The sequence below is a fragment of the Centruroides sculpturatus genome, unplaced genomic scaffold (genome assembly GCF_000671375.1).
Source record: "Centruroides sculpturatus isolate CEXI.00-Female unplaced genomic scaffold, Cexi_2.0 scaffold1093, whole genome shotgun sequence".
Classification (NCBI taxonomy): domain Eukaryota; kingdom Metazoa; phylum Arthropoda; class Arachnida; order Scorpiones; family Buthidae; genus Centruroides; species Centruroides sculpturatus.
This window is the reverse complement of record NW_019385281.1, coordinates 264,394-287,760: the sequence shown is the minus strand read 5'-3', so window position 1 is coordinate 287,760 and position 23,367 is coordinate 264,394. Positions and strand designations below refer to the sequence as shown.

The 23,367-nt window shown below is 32.5% G+C and overlaps 1 protein-coding gene and 1 pseudogene across 2 annotated transcripts; both read right to left on the bottom strand.

Annotated features, from left to right (window-relative positions):
* Nucleotides 1-576: 576 nt before the first annotated feature.
* Nucleotides 577-23,295, bottom strand: LOC111637120 (phosphoserine phosphatase-like). 2 transcript variants are annotated; one of them, XM_023382538.1, is made up of 7 exons: nucleotides 23,189-23,295; nucleotides 21,365-21,417; nucleotides 1,728-1,887; nucleotides 1,507-1,641; nucleotides 1,258-1,403; nucleotides 1,034-1,182; nucleotides 577-741 (listed from the first exon to the last, which is right to left on the bottom strand). In XM_023382538.1, the coding sequence occupies exons 3-7, from the start codon at nucleotides 1,868-1,870 to the stop codon at nucleotides 631-633; spliced, it is 684 nt and encodes a 227-aa protein (XP_023238306.1). In that variant the 5' UTR covers nucleotides 1,871-1,887; nucleotides 21,365-21,417; nucleotides 23,189-23,295; the 3' UTR covers nucleotides 577-630. The 2 variants fall into 2 exon arrangements, with proteins under 2 accessions (XP_023238306.1, XP_023238305.1); XM_023382537.1 differs by lacking the exons at nucleotides 21,365-21,417; nucleotides 23,189-23,295 and adding an exon at nucleotides 4,677-4,825.
* On the bottom strand, nucleotides 18,903-21,358 carry LOC111637119 (annotated as a pseudogene).
* Nucleotides 23,296-23,367: the final 72 nt, after the last annotated feature.

Here is a 23,367-nt window from a genome sequence, read left to right as displayed (position 1 = left end):
TTTTGAGAAGGCCGAAACCTCCTCTCGCGAAAAGTATGCAAGACGAAGAGATGCTTTAAATTGACCTTTACCAATATCGGTACTGCAGTACGATCCCATAGATTCGGAGGTATATTTTCTTTTGACCGAGACGAAAACACGTTATGAAAATCATTAAATCTTAAGTGAATATTTGTATGTAAAACACAAAAAACAAACAAAAATTAATATAAATATGTTGAAAGAGTTTTATTAATAACCGTTTCCCGTTAGTACAAATAGGAGGGGGTTGTTTTTTTTAGTATAAATCTAGAATAAGAACGTTAATACAGATAAAAATATCATCTGATATATAATTTTATATTACTTTATAGTATAAAAAGTTAGATATCTACACGGGTTTCTTTTATATATAATATAATATAAAATATATTTTTACAAAATTGTTTGAAAATATAAATTATCTAACATTACTAATATATAAATACTTTCCGTCCATAAAACTTATTAAATTCTTTAACAAATAATACGTTTAAAAATATAGAAGACCATCTTTTGTTGTTATGGTAATTACAATTATAAATAAAATTTTGATTGGTTTTTCTCGGTGTTAATGTAGTTTTTGTTTCTTAAAATACAGATTAAAAATCTTTAATTCCGGTTTAATTCTTCTATCAGTTCATAGAAACTTGTGACGAACCATGCTGCTTCTTTTTTAACACTTTCCCTGACTTGGTTACCTCCGAAACCAATGAAACCTTCCTGTAATTTAAGAGAAAATATATTCAATATTCATTTTTACTGAATTTTCAATTGTAAAATGCCGCTTGAAGAGAATTCGTCGCTGTTACTATGCGGTATCGATACGAAATTATTATCATTTAAGTTGATTTTTAATTTCATATCGAGGAAATTAAGATAATAGAGCAGAGTTATATAATCAATATTGTCGAATAGATAAGTAACAGCAAAGATTAGGAGCAACAGAGATTAGGTGCATTGACTTGATAGAAATTAGCAGAAAAGCAATTAATTGCAGCAAAAATTCACTTACAGCAGGTGGGCAAGCAGCTAAATCGGTTGCTCCGTCTCCAACCATAACCAATCTTTCGTATCCATACGTTTGTTTCAGGTGGTTGACAACTTGCGCTTTGCCATCTTGGTTTGAAGTCGGTTGCGTTTCGTCAAAGCCAGCATACGTTCCTGTTTATAATCGAAGTAAACAAATAAAATATCACAAATATCTAAAAATAAATAAAAAATTTCTCATCAGCTTACCATCGAAATAAAATTTAATCCTGTTTGCAAACACATTCTTCATTGGTATGCTCAGTTCTTCCGCTACAGGTTCGATAACTGCGTGGAATCCACCAGATACTAGGTATACGGGAATCTGGCGGTTGTGTAGGATACTTATAAGTTCTCTAAAAATTAAAAATAAATGAAAATTTCAGTGATCTTAATTTCATATGAATAATGTTCATAATGTCGTACACATTGCACTTTGTTTTTTTATGAATTGCTTACTTAATGCCCGGTGTTAAGTGAGGTGGATGACTCCTCAGATACTCCTGAAGCATCGCTCCAGTTGGTCGTATCAGTTCTAACCGCTGAGCCAGGGCATCTCGAAACGACATCCCTCCTCTCATGGCTATTTGGGTCCTGATTAATAACAAATCTTACACTTAAAATCCACATTTTTTTAGTATAGTTATCGAAGAATATCAATGATGTCCATCTTGGCTTACATTTCAGCAACTTCTTTCTCTTTTCCAGCAAATTTTGCCAGTTCATCGATGGCTTCATCTTGGCAAACGGTGGAATCGACATCGAAACAAATGGCATCAGCAGCCCTCCATAAGGTTCTTGTCATGTTTTCTGAGAGACTCATTTTGATAATCCCTAGAACTGAAACGAATTCATGGTAAGTATTTCATACGCTACATATTAAACACGTCAATCATTAAATTAAAGGTATGAACTCAGACAGAATTTCCCAACCTTCTAGAGTTGACGACCTTCTTTACATGTACTAGAAGTCCATGACATTACACAATAAATATGGTTCGTGACCCGCTGGTTAATAAAAACACGTCTGAGCAAATTGGCAAATTGATTTTTAACTGCAAAACCTGATTTTTTTACAGATTTCAATAAAATATTCCAAGATATTTGCCAATGTTGCAACAGAATACTTAATATTTGCAAGTCTTAAATTGCATAAAAATTGGTTAATTATGTTCTAATAAATTCATTTTATTTCATAAATTCGATTTTTACATCAATATTGCATACCTTGCAATGCAATTTATGTTGCAATTAACCTTTCCAATGTATGTATACCCGAATAGCGACATCTAGGAAAAAAAATGCGCAAAATTGAATAATTAACAACGTGATTTTGCATAGTGTAAACAAATTTCTTGGTGTTGCCTGATCGAATTATGCAAATTACACATAAATATACAGTTACAATGTTCATATTTTACAGTATATTTTAAAAATACTCTTGTGTTTACACGAAAAAAAAATAATAAAATAAAATAAAAATAAGGAAGTAGTTTAAAGTAAACCGTAAACAAACCTAAATTTGTTATTTAGAACACAACCTTTAGAACGTTTCTAACAGATTACACTGCAAATGTTTAAACTTTTCCACGTGTAAAAGCCTATAGCGATTGTATAGTTTCGCTTGACCTATGTCATACTATAATGATGACGTATCGAACAGCTGTTACATCAACGTCACTACCTTCGGCTGCACTTCACTTCCGCTTTTTTTTAAAGATAAAATTAATTTTATTTCTAATCTAAAATACGATCAGGATATATATATAAATACATAAATAAACTTTTATAATCTAAGCTTCCCTGTCGAATATTCTGTATAACCTAATTTCTGTTATGTACTATTTAATATTAAAAAAACCAGAAAAGTTTTTTTTACATTCTTTAATGGGAACGAGGTAATGTATATTTTAATTAATTATAATAATTTAAGTACAGATATACACATAAATGTAATGGCTTTTGATTAGTGTACACTTAGTTCTTGTTCAAATAATTAAATGATTTCGATAATAAACACGAGATGATAATTATTAGGGAGGATATAAATAAATGTTCTGTTCGATTTATTTAAAATAGAACTCTGTTCTAAAAATAAGGAAAAGGAATAAATAATGTATATATGTGTTGTAAGGTTTGTACGAATGAAAGCAATTATAGTATACAACACGTAATGTAAGTAGAAAACAAGGCAAAAAGTAATACAAGTGAGTAGTGTGAGTAGAAAACAAGGCAGGGATCGACACAAGTGAGTAGTGTGAGTAGAAAACAAGGCAGAAATCGACACAAGTGAGTAGTGTGAGTAGAAAACAAGGCAGAAATCGACACAAGTGAGTAGTGTGAGTAGAAAACAAGGCAGAAATCGACACAGGTGAGTAGTGTGAGTAGAAAACAAGGCAGAAATCGACACAAGTGAGTAGTGTGAGTAGAAAACAAGGCAGGAATCGACACAAGTGAGTAGTGTGAGTAAAAAAGCAAGGCAGGAATCGACACAAGTGAGTAGTGTGAGTAAAAAAGCAAGGCAGAAAGTAATACAAGTGAGTAGTGTGAGTAAAAAACAAGGCAGACATCGACACAAGTGAGTAGTGTGAGTAGAAAACAAGGCAGAAATCGACACAGGTGAGTAGTGTGAGTAGAAAACAAGGCAGAAAGTAATACAAGTGAGTAGTGTGAGTAAAAAACAAGGCAGGGATCGACACAAGTGAGTAGTGTGAGTAAAAAACAAGGCAGAAATCGACACAAGTGAGTAGTGTGAGTAGAAAACAAGGCAGAAATCGACACAATTAAGTAGTGTGAGTAGAAAACAAGGCAGAAATCGACACAAATGAATAGCTTAAGTGGAAAACAAGGCGTCAGGTGAGTAGTGTAAACAGAAAACAAGACAAATAAGTAGCGAGTGGAAAATAAAGACACAAAATAATGCAAATAATTTAATTGAAATATGAGGCGAAAGCGTTACAAATAAAGTAATAAAAGTGAAAAAAGAATATGTAAATTATTATAAATAAATAAACAAACAAATGTGGATACATTTCAAGTATTACAAATGACTAATGTAATCAAAGTACGAAGTGAAATAATAAAAACAAAAATATGTGGTAAACGTTATTGTTAAATAAACAAAAGTAATAAGTAGAATTACGTAAATGTAATTGTTTTATAAAATTTAAATCTTTAAAAATCAAAGATTTAAAGAAGTAAACGAACTAAATCCATTAACTTGGCAACAGACATTTCTCCTTGATTCAGCTTTGTGTCCTTGGCCTTGACCAATATATATATAACATTTTTTTCTACATTTTTCCACCTTTACGTGTATTAACTTCATAAATAATTGCACACGCCATAAGATTCAAACTTTAAATAAGTTCTCTCCCGTTTCAAACCCTCGAAATTACCAAAAAAAAAGATAAAAATGATGGAAAATTCAATGGAGTGACCTTTAAAGTAACGTCACCCTTCCAAGAATACTACAAGATGTTTTTTTAGAACTTTTGCAAGGTTATTCACAATGTTTTTTTCTTTGTTTAGCGGTTATTAGATCGATTTATTTAATTTTAAATTATTAAATAATTAATTTTTTGGAAATTTTATATAAGAGCAATTGGCACAGAAGCGCCGAAACTTACCTCTCGTTATTTGCACTTTGGGAGTGAAAGAGTAAAAGGACGATTGGATCGACTGTCAGTTCCATTCAAAGAAACTAGTTAGAGAAAGGGGTGGAGTATATGAGGAAATTAACCAATCGGGTGAACAAATACAAGTCACCTCATTGCACATGTTTGGCACAGACGTCACTTATGATAACGTTTCAATCACTTAGCAACAATGAAGAGACGTCATCTAACGTCACCCCTTATTAACTTGTTTGTTAAGAATTAATGTAAAAAATTAAATTTCTGATGATGATGATGATTTACACCAACCGAAAAAAAATAATAATAATTAATTAAATTCAAAAAAGTTGTACACGTGCCAAGAGAAACGACCTTAAATCAATAAAGGCGACATTTTAATCAGTTATTTTTCTTTATATTTTCTTTGTGTAAAGGATCCAGACATCAAGGATAATGCTATCTACATTTATCCTGTTTTCTATTCCTGAGAAACTTGTTTAAAAAACTAAATTTTATGCCGTTTTATCGTTAATTATTCGAGTCGCAGTGGCCGAATATTTCCCTATCCCGCTCGTTTTGTTACCACTTTTAATTTCCCAACATCTAATACATTTATCTCTAAAAATCAGAGGTTGAAAAGCTAAAACACAAAAGTGGTTTAGAAACTTAAACAAATTATTAATTTCCTATATCTTACAGACATTAAAAATTACATAAATAAACGTTAATTTCTTAATATATTTCATTTTAAGAAATTAAACTTATGTAAAAAAAACATTTCTAGAATTTTTCGGCAAGTTTACTAATAACGTTAACTCTTCTTAACTTTTCAAACTGTAGTTCGCGGCTCCCCGAAAGAATTTGAGTTAATTATTGATCTACACTTTGTAAATTTTTTACAGAAAAATTTTAATTGTTTAAAAGCATAAATATTTTATTATTTTACAAAATAAAAGCATGAAATTTGAGAATTTTTAACTTATAAGATCAAATTTCTCAAGTTATCACGTTGCCTTTTGTAATGATTTAAAGCTTGCAGTCTGTACTAGGAAATATATATATATATATATAATGGGTAAGAAATTAAAAACACGCAGAAAATTAATGAGGATGCAATAATATTTCTCTATTACATCACAAAGTGTGGAGATAAAGCTAATAAATCAATGGATAATCTCATTTTTCATTCTTATCGTCTCGAGTTTTATCAAAATTTGTTTAAATAAATACAACTTTAAAAACTTTTTTAATTGTGTAACTAAGTAAGCACGTGCTCCTAACCTTATTTTACTCGGTTTTCCTCTCCAACCTCTTAAAATCCCTATTTTAAGTCCTAAAAATGCCGGCTGATCCTCGTACTTTTTTGCAGAAACGACTGAAAAAAACTGCAATTTTTCGTTCTAAAAACACAAATTTTGAAAATTTCTTGATTGATTTTGCAAATTTGAGTTGTTATTCGTGAAAAATTTCCATTTATTAATGGAAATAATGAACTTTTTATCCTCGAAAAAGTAATTTATCGTACGTTGTATCAATGTAACAAATACATAACTTGTGATTTGATTATCAATATTTTAAATTTAGAAAACTTAATAACTATTTTAGCAGACTGATTAGAAATAAATCGTAAGATTAAAATTATGTTAATTATAATTATGAAAATGAATAAAATTAATGATTTCTTCCATAAAATAACGTGAAAAGTAGCATTGTACGTAGTTCCAGACACTCGTTACATAACAATTGCTCTTTTGAGTAAATTGATGATAATTAATGACATTCACCGGCATTTTGATTAATGAACGTGTTAATTAAAGAACATAAAATGCTTAGTGAATGTTCTTAGTACAGTAGAGTCTCGAAAACTCGGCCTAATGTGGACCGAAGGGTGGCCGAGTTTGTGAAAATGCCGGGTTATCGGGAATGGGGTTAAAAAAATAAGTACGAGTGTTTCCTCAGAAAATACTGTACTGTACTTGTATGTATTGTTTGCTTGAGAATACAACAGAGAATAAACTGCCCAAATACCCTTAAACAAAGGAAAAGTACGTCCTTTATGAAGGCATAGAGCCTTTACTACATGAAAATGAAAATTAATGAATACACTGTGTACAGTAATTTACCTGATAAGACAGACCTCAGAAAAATACTTTATGAGGCATAAAGCTGTCTATAACGAAAATTAATTAACTAAGGATTTTTTTGCCCTGCCAGAGTGTGGCCGAGTTATCCGGAGTGCTGGGTTATCGAGTGCCGAGTTTTCGAGACTCTACTGTAACAGTTTTTAGAAATACATTCATTAAGCAGAAGTCGCGGGTTCGAATCCCTCTAAAATCTTGCCAACAATCCCTGTACAATTAATTACTCGTCCATTCAGGCAAGTCACAAAAATGTTTAGAGGTATGTTAACGCGCTGCACCCGCACCATCCTTTTCTACACAGAATGGAGTTTCTTCAGCCCAGAGCCATAGATCCACAAGTATCCAGCTTACATGCTGTACACACATAAGAGAGGGGACGTTCAACAAACACATCTTATCAGCATAAATTTTCTGTTAATAACTAGGCGGGTATGACCAATAACTATTTGATAGGACCTTCCATTGTTCCCCTGCACCAAACGTTAACGTGCACACACGTCTAAACGATACCCTTCCGAGATACTAGAGAATATGCCTCTGGTAATTCGAGGGCGTATGTAGTTTCGGCATGCTCCAGCACGCTTAGAAATCGCCTCACAAAAGATGCCACCGGTAGATCAGTCGTGGTAAATTAGTAAGATCACCCGACCTACAATGCCATTTTTACGTGGGATATTATATATTATATGTATGTTACGGTCTTAAATACAGGATTATAAACACGTTTATGTTTTTTATATGTAATTGTTGTATGAAGACAACTTCACGAACATCGCCTTAGCGCCAGTACAGAGCCATTGGTGTCTCGAGTTTACAGGTATACATAATTAGATTAAAGACACATAATTATGTAAATAGAGTAAGAAATTGATTATAAAATCGACTTTTTTCGGCAATGAATCGATTTAAAGGATGGAAAATTTCGGATTTCCAAGCCAATAAACAACAAGAGTATTGAGTAAGCAAAGAGTGTAACGATAAGCAATCGTACGATGATAAGGAAACTGTTAAATAAACATGAAAGTATAATTTTTTTCCATAAACAAGATAATTCTGTGATTCAGCAGATTCATTCCTTATAATATTTCTCATCGTTGTAAACAAGCAGAAGGGCTTTAATTAGTTACGGTCCCTATCTATCTCAGTAAATTTAGAATGAAAAATCAATTATTTGCCATGAATTTTTAATTAAGTATATATGCCGAGCAACAGTTATCTCGTAGATAAATATATGTATAATGATAATGATATCAATGAAGAAATCGATTGGGATATCTTTAATATGCAGCCTACAGTAACTAATTGAGTTATGGGTAATTCGTATCAGCGTATAGTCTATCCCAGCATAATCATTCATGCTGTTATGCAATATGACTTAGTTACTGCGGAGGGTCTGCTAAGTGCAGAAACCCCGATTCAGTCATTTAAAACGCCCAAAACACTGAAATACTGTAATAACTATTCGCGTATAATATTCTATACACATTTTATATTATTATTGTGAATTAACAACTACTATACATAGCAATGCATCGATGATTATTACCATTACCATAATGCATTACTCAGCTCTTGCTCATCAATGACTATGTAGTAATGTTAGCATAGGAATTATCACAAAAAAAAAATATTATTTATCACTAAAATGCTATAATTTATTTATCCATTGGAGCAGGAAAATGTGAGGAGGATAAACATACCTTCGAAATTTATGAATTCCCTACTACATACAACTGCATAAACATAAATTAATTAACCAAAAAATGCAATTTAATCTCATTTGTTGACAAATACGATATTATTTTCCGTGTTATCTATGCTTGAAATATCTATTTTGCGCTGTCCGTCCATCCGTTTTAGTAAACAAATTCGTGACGAGTAATGGAAATTCGATAATATTTTCAATGAAGGTCACCGATAGTGGAGTGTTTATAAAATTATTCACAACACACGATTAGGGTCCCGAAAAACAAATTTTGATTGATAAAATTAAATTCCTCTACCGTTACAAAAGTATCGATCTGTATGTATTGTTCCACGCAGTAAATACAATTGTTCCTGTATTTCGCCGTGAAAAGCCCGATTATTCCTTGCAAAGTACAACTGCTCTAGTATAGCTCCGTGCAAAGAATAACGTGAATAAGCTGATACACGAAGTTTCGTGTTATTTCGCTTGTAGAAATAACACGAAAAACCAATCTCGACGTGATTTGACAAGTCAAAACTTGTCACGCTTGTTTGAAGCGATTCTACTAAGGGTCTAAATGTTTCTCACAATTTTTTTTATAAATTTGCCAGAGAGGGCAAAGATTAAACAAAGAAACTGGGACTCAAATGTAAAAAATTCCGGTTCAAATACTAAAAATAATATTAAATTTTAAGGCAGTTAACAAGCCATGGCTTATCTTTCATCGATGTCCCAAAATGGCAGCTAGTTCTATCACTCCAATGCAAAATTTAAAGAGTAAATATAAGAACAAATCACACCATTACTCAGAAAATGTAAATTCGTACCTGAATTTTCGCAACGGGATTACGAATTTCTAATAATCGAGTGAATTTTCCATGATCTATACTCCAAAGTATCCAAAAACGGCTGTTGTAAAAGACTTTTTGAATGAGAATGTGTTGTGTATTAGAGGCATCACGCCGCAGCCGACTTTTCTATATAAATGAACTTGTTAGAGTTCGATGACCCATATTACTTAACGGCCTAAGGCCATTATAACATCGTTTCCGCTTTTGACAGAACTTATACGAAAGTGTTTCATATTTTTGTTTCGGTATGTCATACGTAATCATAAAATATCATTTGGCTAATGGCCAATGTCAAACGTGGATATTGGTGGGTAGTTAACTCGATCACACACGATCCATGCGCTTCCTTAATAGTTAGCATGACTCACGAATAGCTCAATCGATTGCTAGCAAGATACCGTGTAGTTAAGTTATCATTATCAGTCATACAGTTTCGCTGACAATTCATTGTTTAATGCATAATATACCCCATTATTTAATTCGGTTTACGCGTATTTTAACTCGTATAATAGGATTAATGTTTGTTTTATGCCTAGACGCAGTTCGAATAGCATTAAGTTTAATTAATATCTAATTTCTAGATAAGTATGGTGAGAAATATCCATAAAAAACCGGAAATAAATGGATTGCAGTATCTAAAAACACTAAAATGTAAGGATTTTTCTGACCTCCAAAAAAAATGTAATTGCCCTAATTTTTATGTATAAAAATACATAAAAATTAGGGCAATGATTGTTTTTAGCTTTAAAAAAATATTTTAATTTTATATTTATTTTTTACACCTAAAATTTCGAAAAAAAATCATTTAATACAGCAAATGCCACCTAACGTTAAATCAAATAACTAATGACTATAAACAATTTTTGTCTGGTGAAGTGGAAAATTCGATAATTTCCCTTCGTTTAAGTAATCTCCGTTAACCTCGAGACCGTTATTACAAAATTCAAAATAGTCCAATCGGATCGAGAGATTCCGCCTACGTCATCCGTAAGGATCACGATTTGATCTTGGACAAGGTCGCCAGCAACGTTGACTTTTTTTTTCAATTAAGTTTTTTTATTCGTTTGAACAAATCCCGGGTTTTTTAATATTTAAAATTCGGAGAAACCGTATTACGTCACAATTTAAACTAGTTTCGGTTAAAAAAAAAAACACCTCAACCGGTGTTCTTTGAATTGTTTTCTAGTGTAATCTTCACTGGTTATCGTAAACAGTAAACAAGTAGTGTGCCAAAATTTCCAACACGTGGCTTAAATCACGTGAAATTCCTAAAAAAAAAAACGTTTATTTTTTATTTACGGCCACGTTTGTGCGAATTCCTTTTTTTGTAAATTGCGGGGTCTTGCATCAAAATCTTTAGAGAAGTGCCCGAATTTTTTAGTGGAAACGTAGCTTACTAAACTATTCGAAGAACGAAAAATCAAAATTAGAATTGATAATTAGGCCTACTTAACCGGCCTTACGAGGCATACTTGGGCCCGTTTACCTTGAACTAGCCTTTGTTACAGGCATAAAATACTATCTTTCTAAGTTTTCTCCTCCTAATCTTCGTCTAGTGTTTACAACTATATTAGGATTTTTAGATTCAATTGTATATTTACGTGTTATTTATTCGGGAAGCGGAAATTCGGAGGTGCGAATACGCATTTTTTTTGTAGAATTTTAAATAATTTCCGACGCGAACGTAAGCAGGTGTCCTTGTCGACATTATTTGCATACTAGCTGGTAAGCATACTTTCGAGATCTTGCAAATCTTCTCGAAGTGTCCTCCATATTGAAAAACTTGGCAACCGAACTATCGTATTGTGCAATACTGGAAAGTTCGCAGTATTCGAACACGATTCGTACCAATGATTTAAGGATTCAAACAGGGGATCCTTCACGAATCGACTGGAGTTTTAAATCGAAATTCGAGATTTTGTGCGTGAAAGTGACTATTCAGAAACTACATTTAATAAATCTGTTTATTAAATGTTCCTCGAAATAGGCACTCAGTTCAATTGTTGCACATTTCATTAGTGTGTTTTATTTTCAGTATGATCTGGCGTGTATTTTGATGTAATTGTTCTATAGCTTCTTGTTTGGTATGTTTGTAGAATAAGGAATATTACGTGTCCCCTCTGGATTGGCACTGTTCTTTAACAATGATACGAACGTATAATTAGGTGAGAAATTTGCATATTTCTCGAGTATTTCGTCCATTATCGTTCTCTTCCAGTCTTGGTGGTTGGTCTGTTTTGCCATTGTAATAGTTGGTGCGCGTTATCAATTGCGTGTGTGATGTAGCAATGAAGATCAGGTTTTTTAAATATGAACGTTTACCTGGGTTACCTCGAAACCTGTATTGGATTGGCAATGTTTGTTATCACTACAGGAGTGAGTGCGCTTACATAAACCTGAGTTTTTATAAATCAACCACTGTTAACAATATTCACTCTGAGCCAGACACTGCTTGAACCACTCTTCGCTTCATTTCTCCTACAGACCTTACCAGTAAGGTCTGTAGGAGAAATATCTTTAACCCGCATCATTTTGTTGTAAGAAGCCTGCTACTATATAAATTCGAGTGATGACAATATATCAGGGTATTGATACCCTTTACTTCTAATCTTCTACATCATCAAAATTAAAATGTGAATTTACATTAGCAATAAACATCATCGCTACAATGAAATGGTTTGTTGTAATTATTTCATTGGCTAAATGTTGGCATTAGTAAGTTATTGTACCGATGCTTGGTTATGTTTATAATATTCAATGTCGGTGACAACCTGGCGACATAAATTAAATTTACCAGCTTAGAGCAGTCTTTGGTCAGTACTACTTATCGAATTTACAAATAATTTTAGTAGTCGGTTATCAAAGCCAAGGAAAACAAGTTTAAAAATCACCCTACCATGTAGTAAGTTTTTAAAGTTTCCGAATCCTTTACATTTGCCAAGTATAATTGTTTACCTAAATTGACATTTCTTGTGAGAAGTAACATGTTTTTACTTCATTTAAAATGGCAGTCAGTCTTCAACACTAAGATTAACCATATTTTTAAAGCCTGTTTTTAGAACCACAATTCCACATAGGTTTGCTTGTGCTTTTAGTTATGATGATGAGACAAAGTAATACTGGGCAAGTTTTATTATTGCTTAAACAAACTTTTCAAACATTCCTTTTCAATAAACTTGCTTCCTAAAGCTTTAACACTCCAAAAGTCTTTCTACCAATAAACCCAATGAGTATTTCCAGCTGTAGACTGCTCTAAATGGGAAACTTATTTTATACACAACCTGTACATAAAGATTAATCTCAATGTTCTCTGTGCTTGTACAAATCAAATAGTTATAATCACAAAGTAACCACAATTGCAATTTGGATCCCTAATAATTCTGAATTTGCGTAATAATTTAGCTTTCCATGTTGAAAGAGAATAGTAACGGTTATGCTGCTCCACCTTTATTTTAAACCTACATTCTAGTGTCAGAAAAAATTCTGCTTATAATAGCATCCTTTTCGTCAGCTAGCCAAAGAGTTCCACAGCTGCAGAGATACAGTACGTGTCAGAGAAAACACTTTGCACGAGCTAGGGAAAGGACCGGATAGGTGATTTCCCCTTTTGAGTAGGCCGTGGAAGCGAGTGGAAGCCAGTTCATTTCCAGGCCATGCATGTTTTTTTAGTCCAATAAACTTGTTTTATGAAACTTTTCTTAAAAATAAAATAACAACCACATTGCTCGAGTAGAATGTCTAAATGTACCTTGTCACCCAAAATTAGATCCAATTCCCTAGAGAACGTGCTATAATCCTTAATGCAAATCAGTCTTTGAAATTTTCATATTCTGTTAACTTGGTATCTGAAAGCTTCAGCCCATAGAGCAACGGCATAACAAGGCCGTGGCAACAACATTCGTACAGTTTTAATTGTTGAGTATTTAAAGTTGTGATACGATTTAACATTACAATCCAAACTCCAATATGTGGCTACCAGGAAAATTTGTCACGTAAGATAACTTCTAGGTATTTAATCATATTTATATATTCTAAAATTTTGCCATTAAAGACCAGTTTAGGTTTTGTAACTTTGTTTTCTAGTTACAAATAGCAATTTTGTTTTGCCAGGCATAAAATTTAATTTTCGTTGGTTTGCACAATTTTGAAGCTTGGCCGGAATGAACCTAGCCTCGAGATTTAGCATAATCTTTATCAGTAACCACAACCAGATCATCGGTGAAAACAAAAACATTGTTACCCGAGGAAGGTTGAATTTTAAGCAGTATTTGTAAGGAGGTTCCAGGAGAAACCTGAGGCAGAGCCTTATGAAACACCTAAAGAAACTTCCTTTGTAAATTCACAATCATTAAACATGTGTTGCCTTCCTATTTTGGAACTAACTACAGTACTGTACTGTACATGCAAGATCCTGCAGATTTTTGGGAACTCTGGCTTTTCTGAGCTCGTAGAGAATTAGTGCTAGTCGGGCAATATTGTAAATACGTGGAAATTATATCTGCAGATATAATTTCCACACTTATAAAGGCTTTGTCAAGTTCATCTCATTATTTCTTTAACTTTTAACAGCGGTTGAACAGTACTGGACTGGAGTAAAGCTAAATTGGTTCGCGTGAAGGAGTTGTGTGTTTTAATTGATAATTTATTCTACTAAAGAGTTCTTTCTAGTATTTTGCCTAAAACCAGAAGCTGAAAGATTTTAGACTATCCAGGATTTTAATCAGATTTTAGAATAAGCTTAGCCAAAGCCCATTTCCCAGGTAATGGTGAAATATCCAAATTTTATTCATAGGTTCATTAACAAAATTTTGCCTGAAGTGCTGGGAGAAGTCAAGGTGTGCTTAACAATCTCTGCATCTATAGCCCAAGCCTTTTATTTTCTATTAATTTCCCTACCTTCCAAAATGGAGAAGGGTAGTTTGTCATCCATATTGTATTGCTCAACAATGCCAAGCCTAATAATTTAATAACTTCTCATTTACATTACTATCCTAATGAAAAAGTCTCAGCTAAACAGCTGACTTTTTCATTAGGATAGTATTGTAAATGAGAATCTGTCATCATAATGGTAACATCTGAGATTTTCTATTGATAATTTAGACATTCTAGTACTAGTCTTTTTTAAATAATTTATACACAATCCCACAGATTGTTTTTGTCCTCTTCTGTGCAATGAGATATTGCAGAGAACAAAATCTTTCCAGATTCAGTTTTGATGTTTGCTTTTGATAATTTCTCCTGGATAGTCCTCCTGCAAATCTATAATCAAGAAATTGAGATCTTTGAAGTTGTAGCCTATTAACATTAGATCTTATGGCTGCAAGTTCTCTATTCCAAGTTTTAACACACTTGTTATTACTGTGTTAATAAAACTTCTTCAATGTCCCTATTGGCTGAATTTTGAATATGGCCAATTATTTTTGTGCTATGCATTCTTAGCTCAGGTTCAGATGGTAAATACCCAACAGCAATTACCTTGTTAGTCTTTGCCTAGGAAAAAGGTAACTTTCTTATGTTCTTCGATAGAACTCTCAATCAGGTTTGTTAACAAATCAACTGCCATGCAACACGGTGGCGGCGGTCGTACTAGTTAAGGCCATACGGAGCCATCCAACCGCCCTACGTTGCTATAACGAATGTAATTTCACTCAAGGTTAAATTATTCTGGCTTTGTAAGACATTTTACATGCTAGCTGTGGCCTCTCGTGGACATCTATAAAGTTGGTTTCAAATGCCGGCCATCGTGTGACCTCATGAACTGGTTCGACAGCTGGTGGTTGTAGCGTCTTAAATAAAAAACTATTTTATATCTAATAGCGTTTTTTTAAATAGTGAATAGGTAAAAAAAAGGAAAAAATATCGAAAACTAGTTGAATTATTCTCTTTTATTACATATAAAGTAAATAATATTACATAACAAAAATTGTATATAAGTGCAAAATAATATATATTTAGAGAAAAAAAAATTTATAATGAGTATAAAACTATAAAAATATAAAAGTTTTACATACATATATAATATTCATTTAGGAACCTTTACAAAACAATTTGCACACATTGCAGGTTTTCCTGGACACTGCATGTAGCAACTCCTGGCGTTAAGCTCGCTTTATCAGCTTTACGACTTCCAAATTGCTCTGTATTTTTAGTGTAGCAGGATGCACAATGCTTCCTTACTTTTCTGTTTCTCTTGTCAACATCTGTAACTGTTTCCAATGTGTGTTTTTTCGGGTTTTGAGTTGCAGGTTCTTGACTTTCATCCAGTAAGCTTTTCACTAAAAACTCTTTGAAAGTGGTAATAGATACTTTTTTATCAGATATTTTATTGTAAATAATATGTACAATGACAATGGTAGTCCCAAATATAAGCTCCATTGCAACTTTGTGATACCATTTTACCAACTTTCGTACTGCACTGGAGTAACTAGAATATTGATCAGATAAATCAACACCCATTTTCCCAATATTGTAGTCTTAAACTATTTTAGGTTTCAAAATTTCTTCTTGTTTGTAGTTTCTTCTTTTACCTGTAGAAGTAATTTCTGTTGTATGTTTTGTAGACAACATAAGGGATGTGCCCTATATTGTCTACAAAACATACCCTTTCCACTTAGCTATAACTATTTCCTTTTCATTATGCATACCAATAATTTCGTTTTTAGGTAATTTTTTTTTTGTAGATTTTCGTCCAATGGCAATAATTATGATTAATTATTTCAAGACATAGTCCTTCCCAAAAAAAGGAACCACTATTTATTAGCTTTGTGTTCCAGACAATACATTCTTGGTGAATGACCTTCCCTTCTAGGCTACAAGCCACTAAAAAGTCCTTTAAAAAGACAAGAATACATCCAATTAAAAATACAATCATTTTTAAATTTACACGTTAAATTTTTGGTAAATTTTTATAAGTAACTAAAAATTGTAACTATTTAAAAAACATGAAACAATTAGTGATGATAAAAAATTACTTTTCTACAATAAATATAATTTTTTATGTCTATATATGATTTTTAAAAAATTACATTTATGAAAACTAATGTGTTTTGACTGCCTAAAACAACGTTTTAGGCAGTCAAAACACGTTAGTTTTCCATGCTTCCCACAAATTGGAGTCTCGCATATCGCGCAGTAATTGGAAGTTTTATTTCCAGTCCTTGGGCATTTTCCACATCTTTTTCTTTTATTTGAAGATAATACATTTTTTTCTGTATTTTCTGGAGTGTCATCTGGTTCTTTTATTATTTCTGATATGTCACTTTTTATCTTTCTGCTCAAATTTGGCATGCTGAGACGCTGTTTCATGTAGGGCTTTACTAGACCTAAAGCTATTTCTTTCAAAAACTTTCTCCGTATAATAGAGCGGCTTTCGAGATTTTTATTACATGCAACTATAACAAGGGTGTTAATAGCTGCTATGTTTAACATGTGATAAAATACTGTCAGTGGCCATCTCTGACTTTTTCTTGGAACAGAACAGCTGCCTGACATTTCGTCAACTGTATCCACTCCTCCCTTAGTTGCATTATAAAACGTAATTGCTTCGGGTTTTTTTTATCGCCTGTTCCTGGGTCAATTGCATCGTCTTCATGCATTGTTGACAACAATAAAACAACTTTCCTTTTTTTTAGGCGCATATGAAACCAGAGTTGCATGATCTTTTCCGAATCCAAAAAGTGAAGAATATTCTTCTCTACCAGTGCTGATAAGAAAAGATGCAGGCAACTCACATTTGTTTTTTCTTATTGTTCCAACTGTTGTGAGGTTGTTCTGACATAGGAGTTCTCAAGATAATGGAACACTCATAAACCAATTGTCATACATTACATTATGTCCAGCACCTGAGATTGGCTGTATCAAATGTTTCACAACGACAGAAGGAGTTTGATCAAGCCTAAATGGACCATCAGGTTGTTTGCCTAAATAAACTTCCATATTTAGTGGGTAGTAGGTCCTAGCATCTACGAGCAAAAACACATTTATTCCATATTTAGCAGGCTTGCTTTTCATGAATTGACGAAATGTGAATCTGCCGCAAAAACTCCACAACATTTCATCAATTGTTGTGTACTCACTAACACAAAAATTTTTTTTTTACAATTTTCTACTAAATATTCAAATATTTCTCTCACAGGAGCAAATTTATCAATTTCAATCCTTACTTGACGATCTCTCTTGTCATCAAAGCGCAGCATCCTCAACAAAAATCCAAATTGCTGTTGGTTCATTGTTGCACAAAAAATGGAAACTCCTGTGCCATCATCGTTCCACAATTCATCAGTATGTGTGATGATTTTGACACACCGGAAAGATACAAAAGTCCCAGGAGAGCTTTTATCTCCACCAAATCTGTAGGTTGTAGGTATACTTTGATCTAATGATTTCTACATTGACATTAGTATAGTCCACTATATTTTGTAGAATAGCATCAGGAAAAAAGACCTGCCAGGCATCCAAAGATGTTTTAGCATTTCTTGCTTCACTTCTAGAACCTGGAAGATGAGAGACAATGGTGTGTCCTCGTGTGCACACAGACTGAATTTGTTTCACCTTCTTCCATTTTGTACCATCTTTTCCTGTGTAGAAGTTTCCATCACGTGAGAGAATGTTATCTTCATCTTCACTTTGTGATGTATCAGTATCAAACTGAATATCATCCCCATTTTCTTCTTCTGCATTAACAATACTTCCAGCATCATTTTCTTCACCACCTAAGTACTCATCTTTGTTTCCTGATAAACTTTCGTTTAGCATAGCACGTATTCTATCTCTCTCTTTCTGATCCATTCTAAACTCTATACATTTGATAACAGTTACTTAACTCTATACACTCTTACATGAGAAGACTAAGCAACACAACTATAAACAGCAACTACTAGCTGTCGTTTGACTATTATATAGCAGTAAAATTGCTTTAGGCTTCGAAAAATAAACGAAAAACATTTCTTAGAAATGCATTCAATAAAACTACATTCCTAGAAACACTAAATTACTTGCAGGTGACAACTAAGGGTTTGCTGATTGAAAATAAACAGATGGTCGGTCATGATGACACACGCCCCCGTTACAAATTAACGCAGACGTCAAAGGTCACTGCGGGTCACCATGACCCCACAGAGCAATTATCTCTTAATGCGTTCTGAGAAACTGAATAATGGCCAAATGTTCCGATAACAACAATAAATTTAGGAAGCTACTGTGAGTCACATAGGTAAAACTTAATTATTAACGATTCAGCCAATTATGAAATAGGGGTGCAGGTCGGAATGGGTCATGCAACCTCTCCCGGGTTTAAATGTTAATAAATAATTAAGGCGAACAAAGTAAACATATATATTTATTAAATTACTAAACAATAATTTTAAGGTATCGTCACCAGGGGGTACCTTTCCTAATCTACATTTTACCAGCACTTATTTCGTTGTAGATAAAAGCAGACAACCCCAAGAAGGTATGATGGAGAACAGAAGACGTCCATTACTAGTTCGTTTTAAAAATGTTTGTATTTTTAATTGGATGTATTCTTGTGTTTTTAAAGGACTTTTNTTAGGAAGCTAATGTGAGTCACATAGGTAAAACTTAATTATTAACGATTCAGCCAATTATGAAATAGGGGTGCAGGTCGGAATGGGTCATGCGACCTCTCCCGGGTTTAAATGTTAATAAATAATTAAGGCGAACAAAGTAAACATATATATTTATTAAATTACTAAACAATAATTTTAAGGTATCATCACCAGGGGGTACCTTTCCTAATCTACATTTTACCAGCACTTATTTCGTTGTAGATAAAAGCAGACAACCCCAAGAAGGTATGATGGAGAACAGAAGACGTCCATTACTAGTTCGTTTTAAAAATGTTTGTATTTTTAATTGGATGTATTCTTGTTTTTTTAAAGGACTTTTTAGCAGCTTGTAGCCTAGAAGGGAAGGTCAGTCGCCAAGAATGTATTGTCTGGAACACAAAGCTAATAAATAGTGGTTCCTTTTTTGGGAAGGATTATGTCTTCAAATAATTAATCATAATTTTTTGTTTACTACTTCCTTGGGGATACATTTCCTATTTGTTTTCAGGGTTCCTATAAAATGGGTACTTCTTTCTAATAAATATTCTGCCAGCTCAATCAATGTATAGTAATTATCTGTTGTGAATGTACATCCTTCACCTAACTATTTTTCGCCTAGCTTTAGAATAATATCAGTTGATAGGGAAACATTTCCCTGTGGTCTTTCACTTTTACCTTTCTAAATTTGTATGCTGTAAGTGTATCCAGTAGTATCAGCAACTTTGTACAGTTTAACATCGTATTTGTGACGTTTTCCAGGCATATATTGATGGAAACATAATCATTCTCTAAATGGGACAATTGTTTCATCTACACATAAATATTCACCAGGTATATTATAGTATTGATAAAGCTCTTCAAGTATGTCTTTCAGAGGATTTATTTTATGTAGTCGGCCACCATTATCTTCTTCGTTGTTTGAGACATGCCACATCAATAGCAATAATTCGAATCTGTTACGTGACATGGTTTGTGGTGCAATATCATTTTTATATATGTAATCAGGTAACTTTGGGTATCTCACTAAACCCATCCATAACAAAAGACCAAGAAATTTCATCATTTCCCCTGTATTTGTCTCTTTCCATAATCTTAGCCTGCTACTTGTAATAATAGTTTTTCCTTCCAATGATTGTGCTGCATAAATGTTCGTTTGTTGTGTGACATGTTCAATTACTTTCTCATTCATAAAAAGTTCATAAAACTTTATTGGCTCATCATTGAAGGACAAATTTAATTTCTCAGTCCTGCACTGAATGTGTGCAAAAAGACAATGTTTTATGCGTCTGTTAGGAGGAATAATTTTCAAAACGTCACTCACCTCACAATTCTTCACCTTCACTCGATGAATGTATTGAATCATAGTCGCTCAGATCTTCGCTGCTTTCTTTGTGCTCAGTATGTAAGGTCAACACACCACTTGTGCTTGCTATCTTAACTATAAATAACTGTCAACTGTGCTTACAGCAAATATGTAAAACTCGACCAGCACGGGCTCTTTATTAGCCTATGTCACACATGTACTTTCTCCTGCACGTCTTTGATTACAAGACGAAGTAAACATGTGCAGTCCAAACAAATTGTAAAATACTTTTAACACATACATGTAAAAACTTTTAATTAGATGAGCACGTGTAATTACAGCGGGTTGTAATATAAATAGCCGGTGGTCTTATAGTCTCTGGTTCAAGGCCAATACGACCGCCAGTCATCATTCATATATTTTTTAATCTTCACTCTACTGTTATATAGCAACCTTTCTATTTACATTATAATAAAATATTAAATATCAAATTTTCTCAATGTGGCCGGTAAGTACGCAAAATATCATATTACAGGTAGCAGTTAACACATGTTAAATGATAAACTCCATCTATATCTTATTTGGGCCATCTGACTAATACCTTTGTGTTTCTTCAAAGATTCAAATAGTTGCTTGGCTCCTTTACTATTACAGTTAATAAGGAACCCATCCTGTTATATTTGTTGGATTTAACCCTCACCTTCAATGTCACTAGATTTACTTTTCACATATGCTACTTAATGTCTCTTTTCTTATTGTTTTTGCCAGTAGGATATACAAAACCATGCTATTAGGCAAACTATGGCTTTTTAATCATATCTGAGTGTAACTGTTTCTTATAGGTTGGGCAGTTAGTGGCACTTCAATTTCCCTCAAATACCTTTGTTAAGTGTTGGTTTATCTTGAAACTCCTTAGTAATTACTGTGTACTGAAGGATCAATACTCTGAAGACATGGGATATTTGACTCTAATGTCTGTCTGTATGTGTTTTTACTTTCTACCAAGGCAGCCACAGCTTCTTGAAGGTCTTTGAAGATTTTGGTAATGTCAGTCAAAGATCTCATACTGTCGGTCCATATATTTTTCACAAATTTAAATTATCCAAGAATTTAAAACTACAATGCCAAAGTACACAAAAGAAAACTATTTACCCAGGCAATAAACGGATGGCCTCAGAATACTTCTGCACAAGACAAAATCCAAACTGAAAAAGAAGGAACAGGAATTTAGACAATGAAAACTGAAATATACAATTATTTAAATGGCCCATGAGGGTCTGTTAAATCCACTTCACATAAAAACATACCAGACCAAATATGTAAAATATTCTATTATATAATCTAAAACTTAATAATAAAATTTTAATGTATTTTGTATGTATTTGGATAGTAGCTTGTTAAATTAAAAAATTTAAACCATATAAAGAACTGAACAACAAGCACAGGACAGCCACCCACAAAGGATAGTATTTTTAATGTCTCCCAAAGCCAAAATAATTAAGTGCAAGAGTTTAGTATATATGTAATGCTATTATCTAAAAAGTCATCTATAGTAATGATCCTAGAAAGATGGATTATTAGGTTGTGTAATAGAGTAAGGAAATGTTGCTCAGAGATATGGTACAATGCAAGCCAAAAACTTGTTTTATGAATAATTTCTGTAGTTTAGTTTTATATGATTAGATAGAAATGAGAGGGCAAAACAAGCTGGGAGGGAAGGGATCAACACAGCACAGTGGATTAATTATACTTTTGTAAGTGTTATACTAATATTATTTGATAAGAGTATACATTGAGGCTGAGAATAAGCAGGTGTTTTAGAGGGAAAGTACAGAAGACATTCTTTCATAAAAACTAGCTTTAATAAATTATCTAAGAATTTGTCACATGTAATAAGATAGAGCTGTTACTTCTCTCCAAAGACCAATGGTCATTGGAGAGAAGTAACAAATTTTAAGGTAAAATACTAAGTTCAATAAAAACAAACACATTAGTTTGACAAGCCAGCAAGCTATACATCCCAAACAACACAGTACTACTATCAATTTCTTCCCAACTTGCATGATTTTATGCAATTAAGTTTTTAATTTCCAAACTTCAATAACAAACTCAAAATATCTCTTAAAAGCTTTATTTATGATTTTGATTGTTAAATTTGTCTATACGTTTCAGGCAGGTTATTTACCAAATTTCAACAAAAACAATTAAACTCAATAAAATTAATGCACGACAATTACAATTTTAGGAGTATTAAACTAGTGAGCTTAAGTATAGTTTTATCTTACATCTATATATGAGAGAGTATAGTGTTTATTTGTTGATTTTAGATGTAAGTCGTGTGGTACTATGTAGCTAAAAGAAAGGAAAAAGCATTTTATCACTTTTTTTTAATTAAGTGTGTACCCTATTAAGTTTACTAAAGTGTTTTCTGTGGTAAATATAGTATTTGGCATTGTGTATAGTGTTTTATAAAACTTTACAACTTTTAAATGTTTCTTACTTTATAATACCCTTTATAAATTATATGTTACATATTATAGATATCAGTTTTATTTATATTTATTGAGTATTAACAAGAATGACTATATTCTAATTTATATATATTTAGAATAAATATATTTCAATTTAACATATTTTGTAATTTTTTATATGTAGGAGCAAATTTATTATTATAATTATTAAATATTGAGTCTTAGCTGTTTAAATGCTCATAGCACATACTAAAATTCCATAAATTTTAACCTTCTAAAATCAAAACTTAATTGAATTTATTAAATGTTGCTGTTTTTTCAAATTTCATGCAAGAATAAAATCTGCATGACTTGTATAACAGCAATTCTTTCTGAGGTGCTGGCTCTAGCAAGAACACTCTTGATAGAGATCTTCACCTCAAAATTCTGCAGTTCTAGTGTAGTGTTGCATTACAAAAATATACTATTAATTGTAAACGTTGCAATTAACTACTCAATAGCATACCTTTATATAACCCTTTGAGGCCATTGAATACTTTAAAAAGTACATATAAATCAAATATTTTAAAATCTCAAAAACGTTATTAATTTGCACAGATTTTATTCTTCATCCTAGAAAAACATTAAGTTAAAAATTAAAATGTTTTCAATTTTAATTGAAACTTGAGTAAAAATAAAATTACC